The 20246-nt window shown below is 38.0% G+C and overlaps 1 protein-coding gene across 2 annotated transcripts in view; it reads right to left on the bottom strand.

Annotated features, from left to right (window-relative positions):
- The window catches only part of DSC2 (desmocollin 2), a 37631-nt gene extending 17618 nt beyond the window's left edge, over positions 1-20013 (bottom strand). For both annotated transcript variants that reach the window (XM_007974374.3, XM_073006409.1), the window contains exons 1-7: positions 19503-20013; positions 10734-10818; positions 9257-9456; positions 8183-8302; positions 6583-6738; positions 4355-4499; positions 3264-3430 (exon numbers count right to left, since the gene is read on the bottom strand). In XM_007974374.3, the coding sequence (XP_007972565.2) occupies positions 3264-3430; positions 4355-4499; positions 6583-6738; positions 8183-8302; positions 9257-9456; positions 10734-10818; positions 19503-19571 (942 nt within the window). In that variant the 5' untranslated portion in view covers positions 19572-20013. The remainder of the gene's footprint in view (positions 1-3263; positions 3431-4354; positions 4500-6582; positions 6739-8182; positions 8303-9256; positions 9457-10733; positions 10819-19502) is intronic.
- Positions 20014-20246: the final 233 nt, after the last annotated feature.

The following is a 20246-nucleotide window of genomic DNA, read 5'->3' as shown; positions in this document are numbered from 1 at the left end:
TGTTGCACAGGCTGGAGTGCAGTGGTGCGATCTTGGCTCACTGCAACCTCTGCCTCCTGGGTTCAAGTGAGGCAGGAGAATTACACTAGGAATTTTTAATCAACCTATGAAAATTGAATAGTTTCTCAAATTTCTAGTTCTATTAACTTACAGAATATAGAATCAGTTGGTTTTGTCTTTATTCAACAGAAAAAGAAGAGCTATTTTGCCATAAGTACATTTAAAACTGCCTGGTAATTAATCAAAACCTTTCTCTCCTAGCCAAAGTACATCCTTATGTTCAAAAAAATAGATAGCAATGACTCTTATAATGGTCTTTTAATAAAACGAAATTTCTTCCTGCAAAAAATATAGATTTTAAGGGTTTATGTTACATTTATTAAGAGATCATTTAAATTGATATGAAGATAAAGGTCTGGGGCTATGTAGTTTTTTTCTTTCTGTGGAAAATAGAATCTGGCTCTTAAGGTTTTCAATTTATCAGATATTGTTGAAAACTCATCAATACCTTAAAAAATGTTTTTAAACATCTAAAGCATTTAAATATTTTAAAGTGTTTCTCCTTATAACTTTCATTTATCATAAGTGATTGAGATATGGGAGGATTAAAAACAATACAGTAATAATTCTTTCCGGACTGAGCATTAGGAGACTTGGGTTCTCTTTCCAACTCCAAAAATAAGAGACACAATCTTGGGCAATTGGAAAATTCACTTTGTCTAGGTTTCTTCTCCTATAAGATGGTAATGCTTACCTTTCCCACCTAGTTTATCTCTTTTCATAAGACAAAATAGTATGTTAAAATCTATCCTCACCTTCTACCTAGAATATTCACCCTTCTCTTACAAAGATTCCTCACTTAATTCCATCACCTCTGAAACTTTCTTTTCCTCAGGCATTATCTAAAATAAAACCAAATTTTCTCTTGATCTTCCTGCTTTTTACACACGTAATTTTCCAAATTTACTCCTCCCTCATAATCAATCACATGTGTAGACTTGAAAAATAATGGCCTTATTTCAACTGAAAAATTTTAAAACATCATGCTACTGTACCTTAAAGAAGGAATACATATTTTGTTTTTAGTGAACTAAAATTTATTGGAAATAATTAACTGGCTAATGAAAAACGGAAATGAAGTTTGATACCCTAAGTATTAACTTTGCTATCTTCAGATGGAAGAGAAATTCTGATGTTTAAAGGGACTAAAAGGTTGTAGGTAACTGAAGAAAACCGGAATCCTGAGGTCAAAAAGTTACTAGAGAGCACCACTGGGTAAACTCCTTCATTGAACAAGTGTTTTCAACTGATTCTTTCAGAAGAATCTATTCAAAGAAAAGCACTTCTGTGGTTGTTTGGTTTGGGAGCTGAACAAGCTGTCGAGTTGTTTCCCCCGCCCCCTCCCGCCCACATAGAACACTGTTTTCACATAGACATCTATGGCTATTCAGACTATAGTTTTATGAAGGCATTTTGTAAAACATAAAGTAAATCTGTCACTTCAGGGAAAATAAGTATTTGTTGCCAATGATAAATTGGAGTTTTCAAACAAAAATGAGAATCTTGGAAAACCTTTATCAACCAATGTGATATCAATGGAAGTAAAGAGGTGATCTTTTTGATATTATTTAATGGAATTTGTCAATCTTTGGAAGCTCTGCATTACTTAATGAACCAATATTTTCCAAATGACCAATGCACAACATAGAATGATATATTGGTAAAATGGTCGCTCACAGCGTAAGATAGAGCAATGGATTTTAATGTAATAAAGTACAAAAGGCCATTGGTGAGGCTTCAGAGTCCACATTACCAAAAACATTTAGGAAACTAGCTACTCCTTGTCAAGTTTTCATGTTGTATCAAAGAATAATATCCACAATGATCTGTAATTATCATTAAAATACTCCTCTCTTTTCTAACTTTATATCATGTCAGATTGCCTTTATGTATGCTTCAGCTAAAACTACATATTGTAACAGACTAAATGCAGAAGGAGATATGAGAATCCACCTGTCTTCAGCAAAATATTAAAAACATTTGGGAAAATGCATATCAATGTCACTCTTCCCACTAAATTGTACTATTTTGGAAAATGTACTTATTTTGTAAGTACAAAAAGAAAAATAAGTGTAACAATTTTTACTGTTACAAGAATTTTAACTGTTAACATGTAATTAATTTATTGTTATTTTTAATATTTAAATTAATGTATAACTTAAACTTTCTTTAGTTTTAAACATTAATGAGGTAATATAGATAAATACAACTAGATAAATAAAAGATCTTTGGGATTTTCAACAATATTTAACATTGTTAAGGGATCTTGAGATCAAAGCTTTTGAGAACCACTACCCTAATCCATGAGGGATAGAGGAAGGAAGAGAAAATTAATCTGAAGATTTAAGATTTAAGAATCAAATAAAATACCTGATAAACATCTATTACTGTATTTTAAGATTAAGGATTATAAATATAGTAAATAAGGATACAGAAATTGCTATAAGAATTTAGATGAATAATGCTTCATGGAGGAGGTAATAGTTGAATAACTAAGTGAATGAATTACTAAGCTAGGGTATTGGAGTAGAAAGAGACAGAATATAGATATAAAACAATCTAGGAGGTAAAAACATGCTTTGGGAAGTGATGTGATTCAGGTGGGCCAAGAGACATCAAATACAATTTGGAGACCATGACTCCAAGGTGACAATAGAAAATGATTAATAGAGAAAGAATATGTAAATGTCTTTTTAACCAGAAAACATAGAAAGGAAAATATGTTTAGAAGAAAGAAGACAAGTTAAATTTTAGATTTATTACATCTTAGGTACCCATCAGACATCCAAATCAAGATTTCTAGCAGTTGATTGAAAATGGGAAACCAGAGATTAGAGAGATATAAACTGTCTTTTCATCTATGTAAGTGGTAGAATGTAGATGAGATTGTTGAAAAGATGATAACAAATTTCTGCATATATTTAAAAGGTTCACTTTTCATATTTGACATTTGTTTTAATACTGTAAATACGTTTATATTAGGAAATTTGATTGTATGAAACATACAATTCAGAAAAGAACGAATTAGCAGTTCAAAACCAGCATACTCCAAGGTTATTTAGTGATCTCTATTAACATACATAAAATAATAATGTTTCTAAAACAAGATGCACAACATACTTTTCAAAAACACATCCACAGGAGTTATACAGGTACTATTGAATAGCCACATCATAATCAGGTTTTATTCATGTTTACGTTACCTCTCTGTCTAGCTGAGATGATGTTGTGGTGATCACACCTGTAGTTGGATGCATAAAAAATAGGGTGGGTGATGGTGGCACCTGCCCAATGATGGAGTACTTCAGGCGTGTGTGCATTGTGTCAGGCTCATCTTTGTCAGTTGCATACACTTGTCCCACAGTAGTGCCTACAGAAGAAAAGTCCTTTTTAATCTCCAAAACATTCTCATGTTCTATGATCCCTTTATTTCATTCCTCTTCACCCACCTCAAAAAAGCTCTGGACCACATTATTACATAGCAAAGTCATTGCTTTTATAAATTTGCAGACCCCTCCATACAGTATCACTTCTTTTCAAATATTCTGGCATACTAGCATTTTCGAATTGGGTGATCATATTCATATTTACTGTATTTAATGTATGATTTTATAAATGTTGGTACTATCCCTCCATGTATTTTCAGACTAAACAATTCTGATTATTCTATTACCTTTCTCTGTTTGTAAGCCTGTGCTTAGATTGATCATAGGAGTCAGTTTTCTCTAAAACTGCATGGTTCACTTAGACCTTTCTAGAGAAAATCTCCAAAACTGTATTCTGACTTTTAGCTAAAACAGACCATTTTCACAGGACTGAGAAAACACTTGTATTATTCTCAGTAACTTTAATAATCATGCCCAGAATACTGGCAATCATTTAATCCTAGAGAACATCCATACATATCTTTAAGACTACATCTCCAATTAGTGAAAGACTTATTCTTTTTGGGCTATGTACTCTTACATCCATCCTTCCATAGGACAACAGCATAACATTTATTAACTCCTATTTGATAGACACTGTGCTTGGCATTCGCTGTGTATTGAGCTTCACTTAATCTTCATAACAATCTGGCATACTGATAACCCATTTTACAGATGAAGAAATTAGACTTGCCAAGATTAGGAAATTTGCCCAGGGTCACACAGCTAGTGAAACACAGAGTAAAATTCCACCCAGAGTCCATTACTCTTGCCGCTGGGATATGCTGCTTCCCGATGGACATAGTGAAACTAAATGTATGAATTGAAACACAGTTAATTTGCCATATATTGTTTAAGGAGGTACTCACCCACTCTGCAATTTTCAAAAATTGTAAAAGTATAAGTTTCTTCTGTAAAAATTGGGGAGTTATCGTTTTCATCCTCTATTTTGATTATTAGGCGCAATGGAAGTTCTGGGGTATACCCATCTGGAGTTGTTGCAAAGGCAATGATCTGTGAAAAGAGTAAAATAAGGAGAAAAGTGAAAATAATCTTTTAAAATGAGGTATGCTTCAAATTCACTTTGGCTTTAATTTGGAGACTGTTCAGAATTACAGTGTGAGTCTCACCATTTGTTATTGTTTTGGGATATGGAAATAATTTTAATGCCAAAGAGGTGCCTAATTTCATGATTTAATATAGCATTTTATGTTTAAATTTACCTGTTTAAATTTATCAAAGATAATTTTAGTTTCTTCATTATTGCTATGCTGTCTTTCATGAGTGTAACAATTTTTACTGTTTTTTTCCCAAACAGCCTTGAAGACTTTTCTGTTTTGCTTTGTTTGAAAGGTTCAGGTGCATGGATTTTAAATATAACTTTCTGAATCCTTCTGAACTTGAGATCCTGTAGGATTACAAATTCTCCAAGTATAGTTAACGGGGATATTATCCTATTTTCTACTAATGAGGACTGTAGGCATATCAATGGTTACGTTTGGGTAAGTCTTTTCAAAAGGATTTTTAATTTAAAAAGTGTGAATCAGAAATGAAGCAAATGAATGGTGGTAAATTGTGGTGGAATACAGTTTAATTTTTTTGTTTTTACAATATGAATTTCAATACCGATTTTCTCATAACAGCTATCATAAAAAGGCCAGAACATCCTAGGTACTTAGAAGGCCAGGCCATGGCAATTCTAAACCTAAATACTTTATTCAAAGTTTGCCTATCTTATTTGATTGATTTGTTCTTCTAATGAATAATTAATTCATCCAAAATAGAAATAAAATAATTAAAACCGACTTAAGCAAAATGACCAAGTCCTGTTGGGAAATCAAACCAGCATTAGGTTAAATTCTTTCATATTAACTCGCTTTCCAGCAAAGGAAGTTAACCAGATAAATTAAAGGGGCCGGGCGCGGTGGCTCACGCCTGTAATCCCAGCACTTTGGGAGGCCGAGGCGGGCGGATCACAAGGTCAGGAGATCGAGACCATGGTGAAACCCCGTCTCTACTAAAAATAGAAAAAATTAGCCGGGCGCAGTGGCGGGCGCCTGTAGTCCCAGCTACTCGGGAGGCTGAGGCAGGAGAATGGCGTGAACCCGGGAGGCGGAGCTTGCAGTGAGCTGAGATCCGGCCACTGCACTCCAGCCTGGGCGACAGAGCAAGACTCCGTCTCAAAAAAAAAAAAAAAAGGACTGAATAAGCTTAGGTAAGCACTGTCACACTCTCTACCTGTTCCCCATAAACTAACGTTCTCCCTTTGCCAAAGTACTGAGGTTTACTTAATGACTGAACCTCATTTACCTCCTATGGTATCTCCATACTATAAAGAGGTTCACAGATCTTTGTGTGCCAACTAAGTAACTGTTCTTGGCTGGGCACGGTGGCTCAGGCCTGTAACTCCAGCATTTTGGGAGGCCAACATGGGCAGATCACCCGAGGTCAAGAGTTTGAGACCAGCCTGGCCAACATGGTGAAACCCCATCTCTACTAAAAATACAAAAAGTTAGCTGGGCATCATGGCGCACGCCTGTGATCCCAGCTACTCAGGAGGCTAAGGTGGGAGGATCACTTGAACCCAGGAGCTAGAGATTGCAGTGAGCAGAGATTACACCACTGCACTTCAGCCTGGGCGACTAAGCCAGACTCTGTCTCAAAAAAAAATAAATAAAAACTGTTCTTCAAAGTGGTACTTTTGTGGGGGAAAAGATAAATAGTAAAACCATAATACCAGGAACAATCTAATGGAATGTAATATTATTTATTCCATAAAAATATTTTTTTGTTTCAAGTCAATTCTGTGCTATTAGGGAGTAGCCAGAGCATTGGTGACAAACTCAGAAAACAGAAAAGGTTAAATGAAATGCAAATGAGAGACAAAATGGCCAAGCATCATCATTACTAATATAGGACACACGCGGGCGCCTGTACTCCCAGCTACTCGGGAGGCTGAGGCAGGAGAATGGCGTGAACCCAGGAGGCGGAGCTTGCAGTGCGCCGAGATCGCGCCACTGCACTCCAGCCTGGGGGACAGAGCAAGACTTCGTCTCAAAAAAAAAAAAAAAAACAGTACACACATTTTAGACTTTACCTCAAAAGATTCATACTGCTCACGATCTACAGAACGAGTACAATACAAGTTTCCGGTGTCTCTCTCCACATAAAATAAATTCCGAGGTTCTTGGTCAACTCCAGGACCGCTTATGGAATAGTATATGGTATAGTTTTGGGCTGTGTCAGATTGAACCTAGAAAGTAGATAATATATACATGAGGCAAATCTTTACTTCAGCAGAACTTTCATCTATATATTTATGAAATCTCATTGCCATTTTATTAGTTTAAATAATTGCCCTTATTATTATTATGTATAACAACAACAACAACAAAAAAAAAACAGAATAAGAAAGCTCAGTTGAGAAATTTTAAGAGCAAAGCATAAGTAAAATAATGTAGTGCATCTTAGTTCTCCAGAATAACTAAGGGAATATTTGACAGGATAGATGGTGTCTATACATGGAAAAAACACCTGAGACTTTTCCTGTCTTAGAAAACAAAGTATTCTGAGCATGGAAAATTATTCTGTTGTCAATGTTTTAAAAAACTGAGTTTTTATTATATGTAACGTAACATTTAAGAATAGAGTTTAAAGTGTACTGTCTGCAGGGCAAAAATGTGGACAATAATTTCCTTAATGAGTTTTTTGTTCTTTGCCAACATCTTCCTTATAGGAACTGAGTGAAAAAAAAAATATGAGTGAGAATAGAAATGGAATAATATTCTGGAATGTGTAATATTCTGATCTTTGATTCAAAAAGCAAATTTCCTCCAAGCTGTGTTCATCCACTCGGTAACATCCTGACTATCTTTATATCAGGATAACAGACACAACTGTTTTCTGAAGATTTCTCAATTTTAATATGCTCTTCTCTCAGCTGTATTAAACTTATTAGTGGGGTATAAAAAGGATTCTCCCTTGCTATGTCAAGAACTGAGGGAAAATAAACCAAAGTCATAGACTGAATGTAGTAGCCACTAGTAGTGGAAGAAGACAAGAAAGCTTGCTGGAGTTTCTACTGAAAATTTTAAAAAGACAGAGAAAAAGAGCCAGGCATGCTTGGCTCATGCCTGTAATCCTAGCATTTTGGGAGGTTGAGATGGGAGAATCATTTCAGCCTAGAAGTTCAAAACCAGCCTAAACAATATAGTGAGATCTCATCACTACAAAAAAAAAAAAAAAAAAAAAAAAGAGAGAGAGAGAAAGAAAGAAATGTGGATCCAGTGTGATTTCACATGTAGATTCAAGAACAAGAAATAGAAAGATAGAAGGACCTATGTGTCTTCCTCCTTCGTGGCATTTGGACTTTCATCCAATTTTCTCCTTTATTATGAAAGAGAGTTTTGGGTTTTCTAGGCTATTCCTAGGCTTGGCGATACCCTTGCTGATATGATAATTCATTAAGGAACCATGTGTTTGAGTGCTACAGTTTTATGATGGCCTTTGCAAGCTGAACAAAAGTATATGCAAGTATAAAGAGATATATTTATACCCTTATATGGAAACATTATTATACACGTACTCATTCACTCATATATTTATACACAACTATTATAAATAACTTCATGCTCAGTGTCATAATGGTAAGTGATGGAAACTATAGACTTCCACAGCAGAAATAAAGAAAACTGTACCTGTTGAAGGAAAAGCGGAAAAGGACCCAAGGAATTTTCTAGCATCGAACAAGGAATGGGAGCCCATCTTCTCTTGGTGCGCCTTAGAACTGTTTCTTTAGTTTGTCTTTTCTTTAGGACCTCAATTCATAAGACAGGAAAAAATAATAAAGTCAATGACTACTTTATTCTCAAACATTAAACAATGACACATCTTTCTCCTCTCATGAGGATTAGCTGGGGAGGGGTGAGACCATGGGAGTGTTTGAAAACCAAACTAAACATCAACACTGCAAAAAGATAATGAAGAAGTCACTGTCCTAACTGTTATCACAACAATCCTCTTGGGAAAATGGTTTGGTGGAAATATGGAAGAAAGAGAGATGGAACTGGAAGCCTAGAAGCAAAACTGAAAAAAAATTACTGTTGCCACATTGCCATGCAAAAACAGGGGAGAGAGATATGCAAAGAAAATAAGTGTGTATGTGCCCTTCTAAATTTAGCACAAGCAACTTCCACTCACCAGCAACTAGGCAGAGCCAGGGGACCAAAGAGAGATCTGTGTCAGAATGAGGAGAGAAACCCAGTGACAACTCTCAAACTGCTGCAGTGAGGAATGGCTAATGGTTGAATAAAAATTATTTTGATCTTGGGTGTCACAACACAGTAGCATGCATGTGGTCCAAACCTCCTCCTAAAATAACCATCATGTTTTAAGACCACAGATTACGCTAAAATGAATGCCAAAAAAAAAAAGAATCTTTTCTTTCTTTATCCAGAGTTTCAAAACTTGTTGTTAGAAATCCACTCTATGGTAAAGCTCAAAAAAAAATGCGCTTTGTGTCTAATCTCACATTCCCATGCTGTACCTTATCCCAATTTCTCATTTTATGTCCCAAAAGAAAAGGAATGACAACCCGAATGAACCATGTTGCACGGCCCTTTTCCTTTTAAACACAGTGAAACTGCCTCATGGTTTTCATTCTTTTTGAAGCCAAACTATACCATATCCTTTCTGATTTCATATCTTCCCTGGTAATGTCGATTATGTCTGAAGAAAAGACATCATTTCTTCATTTATGTAGGCTTGCATACCTTTGTTTGATGCTCCAAAAAGACAAATATTTTCTTCTTTTCTTGGTTCTCAGTGTTGGAAAGTAATATGGTAAAACTTCTCTTCTCCGAGGACAATAGAATAGTATTTGTTGTATAGACTGAACCATCTTCCAAAATTTGGAAGTCAGGATCACTTGAATGAATTAGATTTGCAGCTGTAAAGCACTCTTTCAGGTTAACTGTAGAAAATATGCACAGCAATCATTTTCAAAGTAAAACATAGGATATAGTTTTAACAGTAATGTATGCATGTGGGGAGAGCCAAAAACTTAAAATTAATTATACTGGCACTTGTAAATTTTTGCAAGGACACATAAAACTGTATGGTGTATTAAGTTGTGCTTAAACACTTACATCACTTCTAATACCCACTTAACATTCACTTAAAGAAGAGACATTTGCTCTGAAGTAAACATATGTGAAGTCCAGTGTTAGAATATTTAAACCAAAACCAAAAAATGTGTTTTCTTTATCAACAGAAATCAGCCATAGAGTAATACCTAAGTACACCTGAAGTTACACAGAATCTAGCAGCTAAAATCTGCATTTACTAAACGGAACTATTACTAAATTCTTTACATCTATTGCCAAGCAGTCATCACATTTTATGCTATCATTGGTTTGATCTTTTCTCACAGTTATGTGAAATAATTTAATTGATAAAAAATAATACGTGGAAGTAAGTACAATACAGAGTGAAATATTTAAGAATAAAAATCCAAAACAGTATCTTTAAACTAAAAAAAAAACTTTCAATACTATTTGCCAAATTTTTAAAGGCATGTTAAATGTCTTTATCTTTCCTCTAATGTAAATGTTAATAATTATTACTCAAGTGAAATATTTTTATCAACTTCATATAATCACGTTTTCCAAAAATAACAATATTCCTTTCATTAGAATGACACCACATGTATTACAAATGATAATATACTACGTTAGTTTTATCTACTAGTTCCAGTGGAGTTATCATTCTAAAAATTACACTAATTTTAAAATATCACAGCGAATCAGGATTTATTTTTTGTGTGAGTGTTTTTATTTTATTTTGAGTTCCAGGGTACATGTGCAGGGTGTGCAGGTTTGTTACACAGGTAAACACGTGCCACGTTGGTTTGCTGCACCTATGAACCCATCATCTAGGTATTAAACCCAGCATGCATTAGCTATTTCTCCTGATGCTCTCACTCTCCCAGAACCCCAAACAAGCCCCAGTGTGTGTTTTTCCCCACCCTGTGTCTACATGTTCACGTTGCTCAGCTGCCACTTATAAGTGAGAACATGCACAGTTTGATTTTCTGATCCTGTGTTAGTCTGCTGAGGATCATTGCTTCCAGCTCCATCCACATCCCTGCAAAGGACAAGATCTTGTTCCTTTTTATGGCTGCATAGTATTCCATGGTGTATATTTACCAGAGCAAATCAGGATTTATTACAAATTTTACGGCTTCCTTACCTCTACCAATAAGTTTCTCAGCATCTAGTTTGGAGGGAACATGTAATGTCACATTTTTGCAGGCATCACTGGCAAATATTAAAATCTAAAAAATGAAAAAAATCAAATATGCATAAAAAGAAACCTTTAATGTGTATACAATTTATATAAATTATACATTTATATATTATATACACATAAAAAGCATGTAATACTTATATAAATATTAATTATATTACAATTGATTACACTAATTAAATATTAATTTTAAAATATTTAATTAATTAAATAGAAATACATGAATTTCTTTTTGGTGGTCTTTTTTTTAATTATACTTTAAGTTCTAGGATACATGTGCACAATGTGCAGGTTTGTTACATATGTATACATGTGCCATGTTGGTGTGCTGCACCCATCAACTTGTCAGCACCCATCGACTCGTCATTTACATCAGGTATAACTCCCAATGCCATCCCTCCCCCCTGCCCCCTCCCCACAATAGGCCCGGGTGTGTGATGTTCCCCTTCCCGTGTCCAAGTGATCTCATTGTTCAATTCCCACCTATGAGTGAGAACATGCGGTGTTTGGTTTTCTGTTCTTGCGATAGTTTGCTGAGAATGAGGGTTTCCAGCTGCATCCATGTCCCTACAAAGGACACGAACTCATCCCTTTTTATGGCTGCATAGTATTCCATGGTGTATATGTGCCACATTTTCTTAATCCAGTCTGTCACTGATGGACATTTGGGTTGATTCCAAGTCTTTGCTATTGTGAATAGTGCCGCCAATAAACATACGTGTGCATGTGTCTTTATAGCAGCATGATTTATAATCCTTTGGGTATATACCCAGTAATGGGATGGCTGGGTCATATGGTATTTCTAGCTCTATAATTACATGTGATTTATATAATTATAAATCACTTTATATAATTATCAATCACTTTATATAATTATCAAAATAAAAACATTTTAGAGAAAGAAATCAGGACAAAAGTATATCAAGGGGAAGAATAAAACAACATACTGAGTTCTACCTTCCTCCTGCAAAAAGCTTGTAAACTCAAAGAATTATGTATACTCTTCGGCTTTGTTTCCTATACTGTAAAACTGATGTAATAATAACTTCACTGATTAGCTCAGTGCATACAGTGACGATCCAACAACAGCCTATGTGAGAGGGTGCTGAAAACTATCAGGAAGGCAGCACAGGTATATCCATAGGAAAGAGAAAACCAAATTTACTGAGGCAGCAAACTGTTTCAGTACATTCTTAATTGCCTATGAGATATGATACCAAATCTATAATATACTAAATAAAAAGTCAATGCTTTTAAAGACAAACATTAACTTGTTGCCATGAAGTGATGATGGACAGTATTTATGTGTTACTCCACACGATAGGCACATAACTTTGAAATATACAATTATTTTGAAGGTGTATCTTCTCATAAATAAAAGTTAAGTTGATTTTACAAAATAATTTACTTAAATTTTTTTAATGGTTTAGTGATTCATGGTGAACCAAGTCCAATGCAACATATACATAAACATACTGAAATTTAATTTTGTTCTGACTGAAACTTTACAATGGATGTTTCTCAAAGATTCACATTCTTTTTTTCTAGTTTTACAAACATCTTTGACCAAAAGCAAGACAGTTAACTAGCATTTACACTGTTACTTACAAAGTTTATAAACATAAACTAAAATCATCAAAATTTGGATGGAAATGTTTATTTTTAATATATATTAAAGACTCTTTAATTATCCAGTTTTAATTACACTTGTAGGATCGAATAAAGCAGAGGTTGTGTTTCATTTGGAGTGTTGGGAGAGACACAGTAAAGACATTCATTTTGAACTGGAAATTAAATGATATGAAGAATTTTCACTGGCTGCATAGCCAAGAGAGAATAGGAGTAGAATCAGATGATTCTGAAGATTCCAGCTAAAGGTGATTGGAAGAACACATTCACTTATTCATTCAACCAACATTTACTGGTTGCTTACTAAGTGCTAAACAGATTCAATGGCGAGAGCAGTGAAGAAAGCCAAGTCCTTGCCTCACAAAGATTACATGATAATAAGCAAAAGAAATACACAAATGCACAAATGTCACACAATGCCAAGGCAGCAAGAGATAAATGTCATGACAAAAATAAAGCAGGGAGAGAGGGTGACAACAAGAATACCTGAGTGTATATGAAGTGAGAAACTAGGAAAGAGTCTTCCAGGTGGGGCAAGAACCAGAGTAAAGACCCTGGAAGGAGACTTGTGTATTGCAGGAACAAGGTGGTCACAGTAGCAAAGCACAGTGAGGGAAGAGTGATAGGAGAAGAAAACAAAAAGGACAGTCAAGGGCATATGACGTAGGGTCTAAAAGGTCATGGTAAGGAGTACAGATTTTGTTCTGAGTGCAAAGAGAGGCAACAGCATGATGAAGCTGTGGAGTGGCGTAAACTGATATTTATACAGAATCACTCTACTAGTTATGTGGAAAATAGGTTATAGAAGAGTAAGAGTGGAAGCCAGGAGACTGATGGGGAGACTACAGCAGGAATCTAAGACTGGGGTAATGGTTACTTGGGCTAAGGTAATAATGATGGAGAAGATGAAAAATGGTTGGATTACGACAATTCTTTGAATAACAGTATCTTGGACACCCATCCATTCATGCATGAATTCAACAAATACTTATTGAATGTGTATTATGTACCACATACAGAGCAGTAAACATGGTGCTCATGAAACATTCAGTCTAAGAGTAAGACATATTTGTAATTTCAACAAAGTAAGACGAATGTAATGATAAGGAAGTACAGGGAGCTACAGGAGAGCAGAGGAAATAGTGATGTCTAAAAGCCGGGTGAGGTCACCTGAAGAGCGGCTACAAGCGAGACAGGCTAAGAGGCGGCAGAGCTTAAATGCTGCAAACAAAAGAATGGCATATGTGAAGGCCCAGAGATGGCACAGACCTGAAGAAGAAATCGGGAATGGTTGGTATGTGTACCAGAGCGGGGGCAGAAGTTTAACACGGGCTCAAAGAAGTGGGTGTGGGCCAGATTTTGAAAGGCATTAGCAAAGCACATGGATCTTTTTTCCCAATGATAATAAGAAACAGAGACTTACTTTAAGCAAATAAATTAAGTAAGCAGCTTTATATTTGAATGTGATAGATCTGTTCAATGTGGAGAATGGAAATAACTGTCATTTCCAACAATAATAGGTTAGGTAATTAAGAAAAACCTATGCCAAAACTAATTAAAAATGATGCATAACATTTTTCAAACATCCTAAAGCATCAAAGAGCTACTAAAATAGCAAGCAACTGCTAGGCCAAAACTGAAGATAAAGCTAGAACACAGAGTGGTAAGAGGAACTCAGGAACAACTTCTGATCTGCAAAGATCTGACTCTGCTGTGTTGGCCTCTGGAGAGGAGAATGAAATCAAAGCACAGGGCCCACCTAAGATCAAAGAGGATCCACTTCACATTAATCTGGGACCCTAATGCTAAATCCTCATTACAAATTTGAGCCAGAAGTAAACTGGCCCTTGCGTGGATCTGTGATCCACACTCACATCTTTTGCTTGGTCCAGAAACTTCAAGCCATGAATTTAAAGAAGGCTTGACATGTGATCACCATCATGGATGCGGAAAGGCACTTGACCAAATTCAATAACCATTCTTATTTTTTTTAGTCTCAAAAAATAAGAATTGATAAGTACTTTTGCAATGTGATCTTTATAAATTATAACACAACACAAATGGGAAAGCACTAGAAGCAATCCAATTAAACTCAGAAACAAGATAGGCTTTCCAAGGTCACCATATGTAGTTTACATTATATTAAAGGTATATTTGCAAGAGAAGGATATTAGATAGGAAGACGTAAAAAAAAAAAAAAAAATCTCTGCATTTGATATGACTGTTTACCTGGAAAACCCAAGCAAATCAACCAATACATTACTATAAAACAAGAAGAGACTTAAGTAAGGAAGCAGAAATAACCATGAAAATATGGCAATCATTAGTCTTCATATCCATAAACAAAACCAGTCAGATAATATAAGAAATCATTTTCCACTTTGGGAGGCCGAGGCGGGAAAATCACAAGGTCAGGAGATCGAGACCATCCTGGCTAACACGGTGAAACCCTGTCTCTACTAAAAATCCCTATACAAAAAAAAAAAAAAAATTAGCCAGGCATGGTGGCGGGCACCTGTAGTCCCAGCTACTCGGGAGGCTGAGGCAGGAGAATGGTGTGAACCCAGAAGGTGGAGCTTGCAGTGAACAGAGATTGGGCCACTGCACTCTAGCCTGGGCAACAGAGCAAGACTCAGTCTCAAAAAAAAAGAAATCATTTTCAAAAGCAATTAAAAGTTGAAATGCCAAGGAGTAAATTTAACAAGAAACATGTAAAGCCTATTTGAAGGAAACTTGAAAACATTTCTGCAGGGCAGAAAAGTACACTTGCAAAAAAAGAAAGACAAAAATCAATAGCGTATCTATATCAATTCTTACTAAGTTAAATTACAAATTTTTGATACTAATAAAAACCTCAATAAAATTTTCTCTGGAACTAAACAAGCTGATTTAAAAAGCCATAAGGAAAAAATAAAAAATTAAGATAGGAAAATTATTTTTTGAAAAGCAATGAAAGGCTATCAATCCTAGTAGATATTACAAATCATAAAATCTCAACAATTAAATGAATATGGTACTGGCATATGAATAGAATGATATTTGAAGCACAGGTATTAGAAAAGAGGTAAAACAATTTGTATTTGTGTTCTGTATGACTGCATAAAGTCCCAAAAAGTTGTAACCTTTTATTACACCCACCAACAATTTATGAGTCAACCACATTCTTGCCTACATAGCATGTTGTTGAACTTTTGGGTGTTTGCCAAGTGTGAAATGGCATTTCAATGCAATTTTTATTCATATTTTATTATGAGTGAGGTTGACATATTTTTACAACTTAAGAGCCATTTTACTACTTTATGGATACTGTTACATCCATGTTGCACTTTTTCTTCTTGAGTTACAAGAGCTCTTTATGTATTAGATTAACCTTTTAAATATGACTTATGAATATTTTTTCCAGTTTATCAGTCACCTTTTGACTTTGCTTGTGGTGTTTTTGGTTGGTTAGAGTTGTTTTTTCGCCATCAAGAAGTATGTATATGTGTACTCTCATATAATTGATTTTCTCAATTGTAATAAATTGGCTTTCGAAATCTAAGTCATAACTAGGCCTCATGGGCTCCAAATTTATATAACAATTTATTATGTTTTCTTCTATTATCTGTAGGGAATCATATTTTACATTTAAATCTTTCATCTCTGGAATTTTCTGTGGTGTTCTGAATGAAGCATAGATTCAATTTATCTTTACACCTATATATATATATATATATATATATATCTCCTCGATCATGTGACATCTATCATAAAATAGTTTTCTGTCTAGGAGGGAAGGACAAAATCTAACAAAATTAAGCACTTTTTTTTTTTTTTTGACAGAGTGCAGTGGTGCGATCTCACTGAAACCTCCACCTCCTGGGTTCAAGTGATCCTCCCACCTCAGCCTCCCAAGCAGATGGGATTATAGGCATGCACCACCAGGCCTGGCTAATTTTTGTATTTTTTGTAGAGAGGGGTTTTTGCCGTGTTGCCCAGTCTGGTCTTGAACTCCTGAGCTCAAGTGATCCTCCCACCTCAGGCTCCCAAAGTGCTGAGATTTACAGACGTGAGCTACTGCACCTGGCCTAATTTACACTTTTATTTGTAAATCCGATTATTGGTAATCTGTCCTACTGATACACCTGCCCATATATGAAATGACATACATTCAAGTTTATTCATTGTGACATTATTTGTAATAGAAGAAGTGACAGATATAAATGAATAGACCCATGAGCTGTCTTTGAATGTAGATTTAATGGAACTTGATGGATTAAGGAAGGGGAGCTGTGAGAAAGAAAAAACAAACAGCTTTCAGACTTCCTACTTGAGGAACAGGCATATGGTACTGACACATATTGAAATACAGGACACTAAAAGAAAAACATTGGGAAGATAAAAAATGTGTCACACATCACAGTCAGTAGAGTGATACAAAGGACTATTGTTCAACGAAGACATCTGAACTAGCAATATTAATTTAGTGTATGTTGGCAACTGTGTGATATTTTAAGCTATAAAAGTGGATTAAATGCCCTAGGGAAAGACGGTAGATTCCAAAGGACAAGACCTAGAACAAAGCACCAAGAGACACCAGCATTTAAGAGTGGAGGAAAAAGCAGTCAAACTCATAGAAGCAGAAAATAGAATGGTGGTTGCCAGGTGACGGAGGGTAGGGGAAACAGGGATTTGCTATTCAATGGATATAAAAGTGTGGTTATGGAAAATGAAAAAGTTCTAGAGATCTGCTATATGACACTGTGCTTATAATTAACAATACAATATACTTAGAAATGCGTTAGGAGGGTAGATCTCATGTTATATCATTTTTACCACACCAAAAAAAGAAAAAAAAAAAATAGACAAGACAAAAAAGAAGAAAAAGACAAGACACTAGGTAGAGAGTCAGACCCTGAGTGGTCAGAAAGATTAAAAAAAAAGGGGGAGTGAGTGTCAAGAATAAGGGCAAAAGCTACAAGGTGGAACCATATAAAGAATGAGTCATTTGGATTTAGCACAGGAGAGCCAGTGATCTCAGAGAGAGAGAAGCTTTATTATGTGGTTAGCAGAAGACAGAGTGCAAGTGGCTAAGCCAGGTGTGGTTTGAAGAAACATTAGGAAGTGAGGAGAAGCTGATTTGTGGAATGGTGAAGGATTACTTGGGTATATGTGGGAAGGAGGTAACGTAAAGGATCCTACCCCCCTCCCAAAGTCATTTCTCCCCAATTTTTGAGACAGGATTTCACTCTGTCACCAAGGCTGGGATGCAGTGGCATGACCAGGGCTCACTGCAGCCTGGACCTCCCAAGCTCAAGCGATCCTCCCACCTTAGCCTCTCTCCAGTGGCTTGGACCACAGGCGCACACCCCATGCCCAGCTAAAATCATTCTTGCTTAATAATTTCTTACACTTAGTATTTACACATTTCTCACACTTGAGACTCACAACCACAACAGCCACGTTGAGGTTGGCAGGGGTTTGCACAGACGTGCACAGAGCAAAAACCAGCAGAATGAGAGTGTAGCCAGAGCCAGCACACTTCCTACCCCACTCACTGACACCCCACCTTTTCCCAAACAGAATCTGAGATGACACACAGAAAGCTCTATCTGCAGGTATATGCAGAGCAATGCTACTGCGCATTGCCAGTGTCTGTGCATGCCTTTTCCTTTCAAGAATAATGGCCAGAGGTTTTAAAAGAAATTGCAATTTTATTAGGAGTCTAATGAATATTTATTTCTTACTCATCAACATATGTTCTTACCGTTATTTATTCCATTCTTAGTTTCCTCATCCGTAAAATGTTAACTGCTGTGTACTTGGCCCTTTCTATATTATTCATATGCCCTGGGAATTTAGTTAAGGGTTTGAAGTCCATTCAGCTCTTCGAGAAAGACATTCTAATAGTAGTAACAATGACCAATTCATGATTTTAAAATGTGGAACTCTACTGCGAAATGAGAGCCGAAGAGAAGGGGAAAGTATACGAATATTTCAGCCCCCAGTTCCCTTCTCCCAGTGGGAATTAGCCTTCCGGGTTCCTCTGTCCTTCAAGGTTGATTGGCACCCAATGCCTTTTGCTCAAGGCAAGGAGCACTTTTCCACACCTGTCGAATTGCTTCGTCTTCCAGGAAGCCAGGAAAAGTCCAATCAGACTTTTTATATCCCACATTCCCCAGAGGCTGCTCCCGGCATTGGCTTTCTGTGTCTTCAGGCGTCCAACGAGATCCTATCTGTCCAGCCTGGGAGTGGGGCTGTCCCGCCCCAAATAAGGCCAAACACTTAGGCTCCCAGCTCTGGGAAGGGGTAGGGTCATTGCTGTAGTGTTCTTTAAAGAGGGAAAGAATCTGGGGCAAGGGGTGGTGGCGCGGGGAGCCAGTGGTGAGCAGAAAAATCGAGTCGCCTCTGGGGACAAGAAATCAGAAAGACCCTTCCTTCCTCCAAAGATTTAGGGAACTGAAGCCTCGCACGTTAAGAAACCACTGAAACTGTACAAATGTTCACCTACAGCCCACCCGTCCACAGTCTTCAGGAGCAGAGGGTCAAGATCCCCTCCCCCACCCGCCACTTCCCCCCGCCCGTCTCCCAGAGTAAGCAATTCCCAGAAAGGCAAGCAGTTCCCTTTTTCACCCAAGGACACTCGCGCTTCGTCCCGGCCGCCCAGCGATTCCCCTTTCCGTGGCCCGGGCAGGCGCTGAGGCAGAGGGGGCAGCACATTCCCGGAGAATGTGCCAGAGGCGCAGCTGGACCGCTCCGGCGCAATTCGGCCCCGGCGCACCCCCGCCCCGGCGCGTACCCAGGGGCCACGGTTTTGCCTGGGCGAAGGCGGCCCGCTCCTGCCTGAGTGCGCTGATTACATCTGCTGGAGACACCTTCCCTCCCCTTGGGGATCCAACTCCCAGGTCGCGATCCTCTTCCTATCTGCCCTCCCCCACCCCCGCCAACTCCATTTTCTAGCCACCCAGAGGCCCCTTCACCCCAGCTTTTCCCCGCCACCCCCACCTATCCCCGTTCCCCTAGTTTTCCTCCGTTCCCCTAGTTTTCCTCCGTACCCCAGGCGATCGCCCCCTTCCCCGGAGCGGTGACCGCTGCTGCACTCACCGCGAGGGTCAGCAGGAGCAGCCGGCAGAGGGCTCCGCTCCAGGAGCCGGAGGGGCGGGCTGCCGCCATGGAGAGGGTTCGGGACAGATCGCGGGCCAAGCGTCGGGCCGGGGTAGGAGGGCTCGGCGGGGCGAGGACCGCGGCCGGGGCACAGGCTGGGCCCGCTGCTCAGGAGGAGCGCGAGGCGGAGGAGGTGGCGCGCGCGGAGAGGCGCTTTTCTCAGCTTCTCTGAAGCGCCTGCCTCTCATCCAAGGGGCTTTTCCTTTGGCGGAGGGTGGGGCTCCTGGCGCGTCCAAAAGACACCAAACGGCCCCTCCTTGTTGTCTGTTTAAGACTTAAGACTTCATTTCTCTAAGAAAGCCATGGGTGGGAACTCCCTCTCGCCGCCACCCTTTTACCTGCGCAAGGTGTTTCTCACCAGCGGACGCCACCTATAAGGGCCATCACCCCCCCCACGCCCCGGTGTCCGCCAGGCGAGATTAACAGCCTGCCCTGCCCAGCAGAAGCCCTGACTGCACAAAGACTCACTCCTGAGCCCGCGCTCGGCCCCGGCTCCGCCCTGCCCGCTGCCCTTCGCGCAGGCCGTGGTCCCTGCCCTGGGGTCAATTACAGAGCGAGGTCTGAGCCGCAGAGGCTGGGTTTTAGGTCACAGCTGCCTGAGGCCCACCTGATAGAAAGTTGACTCCAAGGAGACTGTTACATACCCTACTGGAGTGAATTTCCTACACATACCCACAAGCAGTT

Source organism: Chlorocebus sabaeus, chromosome 18 (assembly GCF_047675955.1).
Source record: "Chlorocebus sabaeus isolate Y175 chromosome 18, mChlSab1.0.hap1, whole genome shotgun sequence".
Classification (NCBI taxonomy): domain Eukaryota; kingdom Metazoa; phylum Chordata; class Mammalia; order Primates; family Cercopithecidae; genus Chlorocebus; species Chlorocebus sabaeus.
This window is presented reverse-complemented; position numbering and strand designations above follow the sequence as displayed.